At 44.7% G+C, this 12,777-nt stretch overlaps 1 protein-coding gene across 1 annotated transcript in view; it reads left to right on the plus strand.

The window, feature by feature from the left end:
- The window catches only part of LOC140428898 (zinc finger protein 335-like), a 267,142-nt gene that overhangs the window by 86,542 nt on the left and 167,823 nt on the right, over positions 1-12,777 (plus strand). The window contains exon 16 of the mRNA XM_072515545.1: positions 9,055-9,116. Within this exon, the coding sequence (XP_072371646.1) occupies positions 9,055-9,116 (62 nt within the window). The remainder of the gene's footprint in view (positions 1-9,054; positions 9,117-12,777) is intronic.

A 12,777-nucleotide genomic window follows, 5' to 3' on the forward strand; every position in this document is an offset into this window, starting at 1 on the left:
CTGCTCCCCCTCTGGGTTATGTCCCAGAGGTGATGGGGGCATCCCTAGATCCTCCTAGTTTGGCAACCGACAGTTGGCAGAGTTCCTCAAGGTCTCCGCATGCCTGAATAACTGCGTGGTATTTAGCAGCCTGGTTTTGTTGACCATGCGCTGCGTCCTGTAGGCGCAGGTGATGGGCTGAGTCAGTGACTGATGTTAGTAACAATCGGCTGACTTGAGAAAAGTCAAATTGTAATTGTAGGGCTTGCTGGAAAGTTTCTCTGATGCTTCCTACTTTAAGGGCATTTAAAAGAATATTTCAGAATCCTCCTTGTATGTCATGTCCGTAAATTTTCTCATGTGCTGCAGCTAGGATTTGAAACAGGGTTCCACATTCCACATCTGGGAGGTGGAAGCCTGGTGGTGCTGTTACGCGCAGTATCTGTTGTTTATCTCTTGGTGTTAGGGGTCCGAAAAATATTTCTAGCATTGACATTTTTTCAAACAACCATTTAAGGGCTTGAGTATCGTCTGGGGGAATTGGTCTGAAGGTATCTTTAAATATGGACACGGTGTGTTCCCCAATTACTGATCGCATCCTGACAGGGACCGCTGGTCCGCCTGCCGGTTTAGGTGCTGTTAGGAGGGTATGATTCATCCCTGCAATGGCTCTTCTCGCTATATCTGTCTGAGCCGGTGTCAGAAGTGCGGGGATATTAAGGTCACTAAGAATAACTATAGTGTCTCCCCAGGGATTCCCTGGGTCGAAGGCAGGGGTTTGCGGGACCAGAACGGGATAAGCATGTACTGTTAAAAGCAAGACTTTGCTAGCATTGAGCAGGTCTATATCTTCTGAGTGACATACCACAAAGGGTACTCAGTCATTAGGTTGTACACTACAACCTGTCTGGGTAGGTGGGTTGCTAATTCTAGCTGGCAATCCTGTCTGTGTTTTTTCCCCGGGAAACATTATGTTATTTCGAGCATAAACCTCTGTCTGTCTACGAAAGGAGGTTGCAGTGTGAGTAAATGATCGACCAGTAATGTTCCTTTTGGGACATTAAATGTTTGTCCCGCGAGGGCATTAGCGATTATTGGAGGGTTGCACCATGGGTGGGCTTGAGCTGCCATAGCCAAAGTATTTTCAGAATATATACTTGGTCTTTTCTACTAGTAAACATAATTTAACTATAGTAGTCAAATTCGATTTAGTTTTTCTGGTATTAGCGCTTCGTTTTATATTGTTCTGACCTTGCTTAAGAGTCTATTTTTGCACTTTTTAAGTTTGATTGAAAAATTAACTACATTCTAGCGACAGAGTTATTGTGTCTATATTTTGAGGCCCAAGATTAAATCTCGGGCCCCACGCTGGGTGCCAGATGTGACAGTGGAGGAGTATTCTACCTAAGATCTTCCCGATTAGTTGAGGTTGTAAGCTACCAGACAAGGTCTTGTCAATATCTAAAGTAAGACTCACTGTTTGGGATGTCTAATTATAGTATCAACAACGTTCCTTGCTTTCACTATCTTCGGTACATGAGAGAGACTATCACTTAGGGGCTATCTTATCCTTAACTGCAACTACATCTTTCTTATTCTGAGAGCCGGGTATGGGTAAGTCATCCTCCAGTAGCCTCAGAGGTGAGAATATGATAAGCCTTAGTTAAATGTCACACTTATTTATGAAAATAGACACGGATCTGTATGGCAAAATATATACGCAATTTATTTAAAGAATAAGGGTAATACAAGTTTTTAGTAAATGATACAGTTCGGCAAATACAGGATATAGATGAGTTAGCCCTTGAATTCCCGAACTACATAGTTACCTAAGTTACGAACAATTCATACTTAGAACGGGTAGTAGTCTCAGAATTCAATACTCAACCAAGAGCAGAACTCTACGAGTCGAGATAAAGGCAGTGGCTTGATCAGGTAAACGCTCAGCAATCATCTAAACAGCTCTTGAAGCGATTGCCTCCGCAGCTTTTTGCTTAAACTTTTATAGGATTTTTACTTAGAGAGTTCTAGACAGGTTTTAGCAGACCTCTGCTTCTGAAAATACTAGATTAACACCCCAACAGCCATTTCTAGCAAACAGAAGCCTCCCATTGGCAAGGCCACTAGACAAGGCCATTAGACTAATAAGCTCACTGTAGCTGGGCCTCGACAAAGGTAATGTCTGCAGTACTTGTTGAAAGACATTATTGCGATAAGTAGCATCAATTTTATGGTTTACAAGAAATACATGGCTTCATCAGCTTTTAATATAGAGTTAATACACTTCATCAGCTTTTAATATAGAGTTAATACACTTCATCAGCTTTTAATATCGAGTTAACACATGATTTAATATAAAGTCAGTTCTGGTGAGTAGCGTGGATACCACCAGACTTTCACTGAGATGCAGCTGACACTTTCAGTTCCTGTTCCAATTACTCATTGGGCTAACAACTTTCATCAAGGACAAAATTAGGCAGCAGGTAGGAAATAAGGCAATTAGATCACATCTTTGGTTTTCAGATTTTCTATATTGTTGGTGGAAATTATAAAATAAATGGCAAGTGTATCCGTGTCATAACGGATAGAAGTGAATAAAAACCTTATTTTGGCTGTGAATTTGCTGGGAAAATTAACAGCGTACTTAATGCATACACGGTTAATAGCCGAGCAATTTGTGGTGGGGAAAGTATGCAGCATGAAATGTGAATTGCTATCAACCGCTATACAGCAGGACTTTTCAAAGTGTGGGGTCACGACCTGCGGCGGGGTTAGGTGGGTGTCGGAGGGTCGTGGATTGATCGATCACAACGTTCCTATGTTGATCCCAATCGTGGGAGAAGAGCCTAATGGCTGCTCCCGGCATATTTACTGCGAATGGCGGCCGCTGCCACCTTTTAAATAAGAAGGAAATGAGGCCGTGTGCGGTCTTCCGCCAGAAGCAGCAGCAGTGAGCAGGTCACGCACCCTGCACATACACTTGACAGCAAGCATCCTGTCGGTACATGCTTTTGGCGCCAAATCACTGTGGAGATCTTTATCCATTTTCTAGACGCTGGCAAGCAAGGCAAGAGTATTGTGAAGATGAATTATTTTCTTACAAGTAAGAGACGGCCAGAGACACAATAGGCAGTGTATTTCTGACCAGGATCTCACAACTGAATCGGCTGGAGAGAGTTGCGCAGAAGAGTCCAGGGTACCTCTGTACAGAGTTTCAGGGCCTCTAGTTAACAGTCTACAAAAAAGAAACTTAATCCGGGAACAAAGAAGTATAAAGAAGATTTCTTGAGGTATGGTTTTGTCAATTATGCCAACGCAAATAAGAATGCAAAACCCATGTATGTTATATGCAGGGAGGTACTGACAAAAGAGAGGAGAAATTTCAGATTTTCAAAGAGAAATGGTGGGTGAAAAATTCCTTTTGAGGTTGAGACTCCAGAGTCAAATATTAACTTATAGCTGACTCCAAATGAAAAGTCAATGCTGCTATACCTGATCTGTGACAGCACATTAAAAATACGGCAAAACGTAGCACCTCCCAAGAGTATCCAGTGCTGAGTACAACAAAATTTTGTTGTTATTGCTCTTCACAATGACCTACATGTGCAAGGTTGAATTTTCAGTTTTCACAAAGGTGAATACGGCACAAGGGAATGACTGAAGTCTGCACCTGATATGTGCAGTGCCCTCTCCTCCTGCGAACCTGATTGGAGTGAAATTATGAAGACCTTTTGCATTAAAGGTAAGCGAACTTGGCATGTGTTGTGAAGGTCAGCTGGCATGGCTTATGAAGGTCGGCAGGCATGGATCACGAAGGCCTTTCGGCACGATCCCAAGGGTTGGCTGGTTGGCAAAAGTGGGTCCCAGGAAAAAAAGTTTGAAAAATACTGCCATACAGTACAATGTGTGATGCTTCGCATTACAGAGAAAAACTGGAGCTCGCTATCAAACAGTCCCAGCGTTTCAAGATATTGTTCCATTTGCACAGTTGAACGCAAATTGAACTCAGCAGAAAATTAGAGGTAAGTCTTTGTGATATGGGCGGCATGGTGGTTGGCACTGCTGCCTCAAGGCGCCGAGGACCTGGGTTCGATCCTGGCCCCGGGTCACTGTCTGTGTGGAGTTTGCATATTCTCCCCGTGTCTGCGTGGGTCTCACCCCCATAATTCAAAGATGTGCAGGATGGGTGGGGTGGCCATGCTAAATTGCCCCTTAATTGGAATAACGAATTTGGTACTCTAAATTTATTTTTAAAAGTCATTGTGATATAAAGATCCTGTTAAAGGCAAGATTTATGTTCCTAAAACACAGCTCAATCTCTCCGGCTCAGAAAGGGAACAATTGAAGCTAGAATTTCATTCCTACAGATGGAAAATATTGTTTTTCTCTCTTAATTTTCTACTCTGCCTCTTTTTTCTCTCTAACGTAATCCAATCTTTCCATCTATTTCTCTTTTCTTACCTGATGTGTCTTTTTTATATTTGCTCAATGGATGTAAGCTCGTTTTACAAACTCAGCATTTATTGTCCATTCTTGATTGTCCTTGAGAAAGTGGGGGAGGGCTGACATCTTGAACCTCTGCAGTCCATGTGGTTTAGGTACTCCTTCAATGCTGTCAGGAAGGGATTTCCAAGATTTTGACCCAGCAACAGTGAAGGAATGACAATACAGTTCCAGGTCATGATGGTGTATGACTTGGAGCAGAACTTTCAGGTTCTGTATTCCCATGCGCCTGCTGCCTTCATTCTTCTAGGTGGTAGAGGAAGGTGCTTTCAAAGGAATCTTGGCAAGCTGCTGCAGTCCAGCTTATAGATGGTATACACTTACACCAGTTGTGGTGGGTGTGAACATTCAATTGGGTGGCTAGGGTGCTAATAAATGGGTTACTTTGTCTTGGACAGTGTTGAACGTCTTGTCAGTGTCATTGCTGAACTCATCCTGGCAAATGGAGAGTATACCCTGACATTCCTGACTTGTGCCTTGTACATAGTGGACTGGCTTTGGGGAGTCAGGAAGTGAGTTACTTGCCACAGAATTACCAGCCTCTGACCTGGTCCTGGAGCATGGCTGGCTTGTTAGGCTACTGGTCAATGGTACTTGTGTGGTATTAATGTTACACATATCAGCCCAATGTTATTCATATCGAAGGTGTTGAAAATGGTACTGAAACCTGTTCCTAAAAATGTGGCGACATAGTGAAACTACAATACAGGGCTACATGCATGATGAATGGTGGAAGTAGCATGTTATAAACAGATCCATGGCCAATGGATCAATTCAAAGCTCTACATTCCTGCCACATCCAGTTTGTTGCAATTGGTGGTGAACAATTAAACTAAATGAAGGAAAATGCTACACAAACATCTCCATCTTCAATGATCAGAGGGCACTTTGCTGTGGGTCTGGAGTCACATGTAAGCCAGGTCAGGTAAGAATGGCAGTTTCTTATTACTACAATCTTGTATTATCTCACTGAAACTGGATTTTTATTCCAGATTGTGAATTAATAGATACGTTTCTGCAGTCACTGTGTTGGGAGATTTGAACTCATCTCTTCGGAGCGTTAGTCCATATGTCTGCATTACTAATATTACCACCAGGCTACCCCCCCCCCCCCCCCACACACACACACACACACTAAATTTGTCATATTTCCTTCATTATTGGTCTATTCTTAAATCTGGTTTGTTTGGCAGTGAGACCATTGGTGCTGTCATCCACCAAGCTGTCTGGTGTAGCATTGACCTTGCTCTCTTGACACTCCCAGCAAATTCATAGAATCCATACAGTGTAGAGGCCATTCGGCCCACCAAGTCTGCACCAACCCTCTGAAAGTGTGCTTTGCCCAAACCCAGTCTCCCACCCTATCCCCGTAACCCCACCTAACCATTGGACACGAAGGGGCAATTTATCATGGGAGTGGAACCCCCTATCAGATGTTCTGCTTCAAAAAATACAGGCTCAGTATGATCGAAAAAGAGACATTGGGTAATGTGACTCTGCATTTGACACATTGATGCTGTTGCTCTGATCCTGGGCACCTTTGGAATCAATGTTGCACCATACAGTCTGGAACTCTTTGCGTCAGACGCACATGAGACCCCCGTGACGTCAGACGCAGGGTACGTCTGGAGCTTTTTTTTTGCACCGCCGCCACTTCACTGACTAAACCCGCCCTGGCTAAACCCGTCCGCATCCGCACATTTGAGGAAACCTAGTTCCTGAATTCCCTTTCAGATCACACAGAGGTCACAATTGAAACCCCGCTCCTGGAGTCTAATAAATTGTGTGTGAGAGGGGAGAGTTTCTGTGGCCATTGCCGCTCGACCCTGAGCCTCCCCCCGCTCCAGCTGCCAAGGCAGGTCCTTGCGTTCATGAATACAAAAGGAGGCCCAGGAGGTGCTGCGGCTGGGGAGGTGACATGGCGTCTTCCCAGATTGCCGTCTTATTTGTGTAGGTTTGTGAGCGGCCGGGAGGCAGTCGCTTCGTGCCGGCAGTCTGTAATTTCACGGTTTCTGCAACGCCGGAGCGAAGGTAAGGAACGGGCGGTCGCTCGGAAGGCAGGTTGCGGGCGAGGCGCGGGAGGCAAGGCCAAGGCGGCCTGACGGAGCGGGGCCTGAGGGCCCGGGATCACCCCCTCCCCCTTCAATAGGAGCTCGGCTCAGTGCCTGAGTGGAAATGAGAACAGGCAGAGCGGGGGCAGCACGGGGAGAGAGAAAGAAAGGGGGCACTGGGTGGGAAAGGGTGTAGGGGCACTGGATGCGGGGTTGGCAGGGGTGAGGGAGCACTGCAGAGGAGCCTGGTAGTGGTGAAGAGGACACTGGGTGGGGTGAGGACATTAGGTGTAGGATTGGCAGAGTTGAGCGGGACACTGGATGAGGGGCTGGTAGGGGTGAGGGAGGCACTGGGTGGCGGGCTGGTAGGGGTGAGGGAGGCACTGGGTGGTGGGCTGGTAGGGGTGAAGGAGGCACTGGGTGGTGGGCTGGTAGGGGTGAAGGAGGCACTGGGTGGTGGGCTGGTAGGGGTGAAGGAGGCACGGTGGTGGGCTGGTAGGGGTGAGGGAGGCACTGGGTGGTGGGCTGGTAGGGGTGAGGGAGGCACTGGATGAGGGGCTGGTAGGGGTGAGGGAGGCACTGGGTGGTGGGCTGGTAGGGGTGAAGGAGGCACTGGGTGGTGGGCTGGTAGGGGTGAAGGAGGCACTGGGTGGTGGGCTGGTAGGGGTGAGGGAGGCACTGGGTGATGGGCTGGTAGGGGTGAGGGAGGCACTGGGTGGTGGGCTGGTAGGGGTGAGGGAGGCACTGGTTGGTGGGCTGGTAGGGGTGAGGGAGGCACTGGGTGGTGGGCTGGTAGGGGTGAGGGAGGCACTGGTTGGTGGGCTGGTAGGGGTGAGGGAGGCACTGGATGAGGGGCTGGTAGGGGTGAGGGAGGCACGGTGGTGGGCTGGTAGGGGTGAAGGAGGCACTGGGTGATGGGCTGGTAGGGGTGAGGGAGGCAGTGGGTGGTGGGCTGGTTGGGGTGAGGGAGGTACTGGTTGGTGGGCTGATAGGGCTGAGGGAGGCACTGGGTGGTGGGGGCTGGCAGGGGCACTGGGTGGGGGCTGAGAGGTGAGGGGGCACTGGGTGGGGGATGGCAGGGATGAGGGGGCACTGAATGGGATTGACAGTCAAATGCGGCAATGTTATTTAGTAGAGTGCCACGGGGTAACAAGCAGCAGCTTGAATATGTAGATGTTATAAGGCAGGTTGTACACAGTGGAATATGTATTTAAAGGGCTCGAAGGCTTGATGATTAATTAATAGAAAATGACCAGTTTCCACCAGGGTGCCACCTGTAATTAGAATCTCCTCTGATTTTGTACTTTGTATAATTCATTTTTACTTTATATTTAAAAACACTGAAATTTATATTCTGTTTTGAAGCTAATCCAATTCTATTCAAATTGCTCAGTAGCACTTTGAGTCAAATGAAGAAAAATGCTGAACCTGACTAGGCCTGTTGTGCCAAGATCAAAACTGAAGTCGGACAATGTTCCTATCTGTCGCATGGCTTTTACTGGAATATTGGATTAAGGCTGCCAGGAATGTTGTAGGCAGTGTACAATTTCCACAAACTGCACATCTGTGCAGCTGCTCCCTGACCAGAGTCTTGTGTATCAGGAAGAGTTCATTGCCTCCTGGTAGCATTATACTGTGAAGGTAGTGCTGGGACCATGCATTGCTGTGCTGGAGTCATTTTTTAATGAATTTAGAGTAATCAATTTTTTTTTCCAATTAAAGGCAATTTAGCATGGCCAATCCACCTAACTTGCACAACTTTGGGTTGTGGGGGTGAAACCCACGCAGACACTGGGAGAATGTGCTCAACATGGAGGGCCGGGATTCGAACACAGGTCCCCAGTGCCGTAGGCTGCAGTGCTAATCACTGTGCCATGTGCTGCCCTGTACTGGATTCATTTCTGCTGTGTTTTTAAAAAAAATGATGATGGCTAAGTTAAAGAGTGTAGAAACTTCTGGAAGCCTGCTCAAACACAGGTGGCTACTACCCCCTGTCATTACACTGCTAATTACTATTTACTAAATGTATGATTTGCTGGATTACGGGCCCCTTGAAGTTTTTTGGGTTGTTTGTGCAGCAGTGTTGGTTATCAAAATGACAGCAGAGGCAATGGGCTAACGTTTATGACATTGACTACAATGTGAATAGTTTACCATCAATGTTAATGCCACTAGCACAAAAGAGTTGAGAAAGTTTAGTGTGAAATACAGGATGCTATCAGAAATTAAGGCAACAGCATAATATCCCACACCATTGAGTGATTAAATATATTTAATGATCACTAATGGTAAATTCAGTAGTAACTTTCAAAAATAATTGAAAAATTTGAAAGGAATATGTAGGGCTGTGGGGAAAAAGCAGGAGAGTGGAACTCATTGGAGCTGGCACAGGGGCCTGGTTGGTCACGAATTCTGCAATCGATAGGGACAATAAACATTTGTTTATTTTTCAGTCACTTGGATCAAAATTGATAACATTTATGAAAAAATATGTATTAGATTTTGCATTTGATTGTGACAGCATTGCAAACAAGTGAACGAATAAAAAATACAAACAAAAATAAAATTGAAAGGGAAAATCAAGTATGAATACATAGGAAACATATATATATTTATATACAGCTACGTGGCATGTTAACATTGAGTCCCCGGCTCCCACAACTGTATTGTTTGACTATTGACATGTGGCTCCATGGTATTGAAACATAACCAGGGGTGTGTTTGCGGCCACCAAGGCATACCGGGTTGTTGTGGCTGCACCCATGGGCACCCTCTCCTTCGGTACACTTTGGATCCTCTGCCCTGCCTCCTCTGTACTCTGGGTGGTGAGTTCCCTTCTCCTATCAACCCAGCCCCTCTGTTTCGGTCCCCCCTCCCTTACTGGTTGTTGGTCGCAAATAGGTTATTGGTCACAAATAGTTTAGTTAATTGCTGTCATGTACCGTGACAGCCTTCCTCCGATCATCTGGTGAATTTTATCTTTTCCGATTTGAGGAATTCCGCTAAGTTAGACAACCAGTTTGTGTCCTTGGGTGGCACTGCTGATCTCCAGCCAAGCAGGAGTCTCCGGTGGGCAATCAGGGAGGTAAAGGCTAGAGCATCTGCCCCCTCCCCATAAAGAGCTCATGACCTCGAAAAAGGCAGTCAGTACCCGATCGGTCTGGGACAGGACCAGAACATTTGGGTGTGGTTGGTCGGGCCTCCCTGACAACGTTCACATTGTCCTCCACCTCTGGGAAGAACATTTTTAGCATTAGGATGACAGTTCTGACCTGCAGTCGTGTGGACAACGCAATCTGGAGGCTTGCTGCATAAGCAACAGTGCAGGCAGCGCAGTGTCCCTATTGTGTGAAGATTTTATTCACTGTCTCTGGTAGCATCACCGTCTCTGACAAGACAGGCAAAGCACAAGGGTAAATGATTGCTGTCATTTTATTATGATATCAAATGGACAGAATGGTACAGTCAAGGTTTCAGATATAAATGGCAAGTTTGGTACAATAAGCATTGAATTTTATTGAACCACAAAGTACAATAAGTTTGAGAGTTTTCTTTGCACCCAATGGATGGGAAATGGAGTAGAGAGATTTCAGGTGTACGATGTTTATGACAAATTGTTTTAAGTTGGATGGGGTATGAACGTTTCTTTAGATGCAGGGTGTCTAATGGATTGTGCTGGAGAAATACTGCAGTTCCCATGTGCAAATATGTTTCATGAGACAAGAGTTCAAATATTTGCATTGTGTCATAACATTGATGGGGATATGAAAATGAGATCCCTTCCCCTGGCTGCATAGCCTAACTCCTGCATCTGTGGTACCTGGACCCTTGCTACCAACACCTCCTGCGACCACCTGCTGCTGAAACAGCTTTTCTTTCCCCATTGCAGATTTTTACTTTGAATGGCCAAAATGACCTGGATTCAGTGATCTGTAATTGTACAGTGCCATTAACAGAGAAAAACCTGCCATTGCAGTTCAAAATAAGAGGCACGTCGAGTAGTGAGCCAAGAATTAAGAAATTAGGAGAATTAATAAGAGTTGGTGGAAAAAAAAATGGAGGACCTCAAAGGCTGAGGGGAAGATGGAAGTTTGGGAGTAAGTTCCAGACTGGAGATCTAATGATCCAAATATGAAATTAACCTTACTGAAAGTTAATTACCAAGAAAAAGATTAAAAACTAGAAAAACCACACCCGTTGCTCTTAAGTCAAATCTTGTTCTGAGTCAGATTCAGTTTTCATTTGCAGTTTTGGCAGTGTTATAAAACTAACAACTGTGGTTGGGAAAGCTCGCCAGCACATGTTTCCCTCTTTGCTTAGAAATATATCTTAATTTAAAGAAGTAAGATCCAGAGATCCCTGTTGCTTTTTTTGGCAAATGCAGAGTCAAATCTTGAACTGTCACACAGAATAGGAAAGTACCAGGTCCAGTCACTGCTCTGTGCTGATTCAGCTACCACAAGGTAGAAGAATAATTGTACTCCAGTCCAGTGCTAAAGGCAAAGATTATCCAGGGTTTCTACTCTTGATTATATTCAGGAACCCATGCTGTAACCCACGTGTAAGGCTGTTGGACTCAGCTGTGTTGCAAATTACACAGTTGACTAGTGTGCTCCATACATAACATGAACAGTGATTACTGGGGAATTATATACTTATTTCTATCAAAAATATCTATGGCAACAGAAATTAACATCAACACTGAAATGAGCACTGGATGCTGTCTGAGGCCAGATTTCAATGATACAAAAAGAGTTGTGACTGGGAGAGACCAGGGCTCACTGCAACTTTTGAATAGATCACTGCAGGCAGGTTCTTGGAGTTTGTCCCTCACCCACTGTGCATCTTCTCCTCTAACTGTCAGTTGATCCTCGCCTTTTTCTCTTTCCTGGGACCTGTTGTGTTGTCTTTTCAACATTAAGTTGGACCCTGATTTTTGATTTACAATACCCTAAAAAAACAACCTTTCAAAATGTAGCCGGAGCATCATTAATGAAACCGGTTTGTATCAAAACTGCCATGTGCAGCAAGTCAGTCAACATATAGAAGAGAAGACCATTCAGCCCTTTGAGCCTGTTCTGTCACTCAAACAAACCATCTGGTTTCTAACTCAACTCCATTATCCTGCCTTTATTCCATATTCCTTGAAGATTTGATTCGCAAAAATCTTTCAATCTGAATTGATGCAGTATATGCAGTCATTTATGAGGTGAGTTCCAAAATTCCGTAATTCTTTGTGTGGGGAAAGTACTTCCTCCATGCCATGACCTAACTCTTATTTATTAAGGTTATGCCCTCGAGAGAAAGACTCATCAGATGTTTTGGATTAAATCCATCTCGATCTGCGTTTTTCATACTTTTTATTTCCTCATTCATAACTGGTCCATGCTTTCCAAAAATACAGATTTCTGTGACCAAAAGCCTACATTTAGTCTTCACTGACTTTATATTCGAACAACCCAGATTTAATAATCTTAAAATGGAGTTTGATTTGTGATGTTCTTTGTTGAGTTTCTCAGGATGGATTAAAGTTGTAGTGGAGCCAAAGAACATCAGGCTATGTTATCAAACAAAGCTGGTTTATGTATTCAAACAAAGCTAGTTTATTTACATTACACAAATTATGATTCAGCACGTTACAAGGTATTGACTAATAAATAAGACTATAACTATACAGAACTCTATACTACTGATCTACCCTAACTCACATCTATCCTAAGCTTCTCCTTACACCTTCTAACACTTCTCCCAGAAGTCTGAGTGTCTGTTATGTCTGCCCTTATGACTGTTGTCCAGCTCCATCTGGTGGTATAACTCTTAATGTGCCAGACATTACACATAATGTCACATCCACCTTTCTTTGAAAATGTTTGAAAACATTTTTCAAACAGTAAGAAGTCTTACAACACCAGGTTAAAGTCCAACAGGTTTGTTTCAAACACTAGCTTTTGGAGCACTGCTCCTTCCTCCGGTAAATGAAGTGGTTAGTTCCAGAAACATATATATAGACAAATTCAAAGATGCAAGACAATGCTTAGAATGCGAGCATTTGCAGTTAATTAAGTGTTTACATAACCTACTCAAGTCGACCTACAACACCGACTACGCTGAGAGATTCTGCCGTCGCACCTCTCTCACACTCCTCAACCACCTCATACGCCAGCTCTACAGCAGACGATGCAACCTGGAAACCAAGATAGAGGCCATATTCTCAACTTGCGCTCAGGACGCAGCAGACCAGCTG

The sequence above is a fragment of the Scyliorhinus torazame genome, chromosome 8 (genome assembly GCF_047496885.1).
Source record: "Scyliorhinus torazame isolate Kashiwa2021f chromosome 8, sScyTor2.1, whole genome shotgun sequence".
In the NCBI taxonomy this organism is placed as follows: Eukaryota; Metazoa; Chordata; class Chondrichthyes; order Carcharhiniformes; family Scyliorhinidae; genus Scyliorhinus; species Scyliorhinus torazame.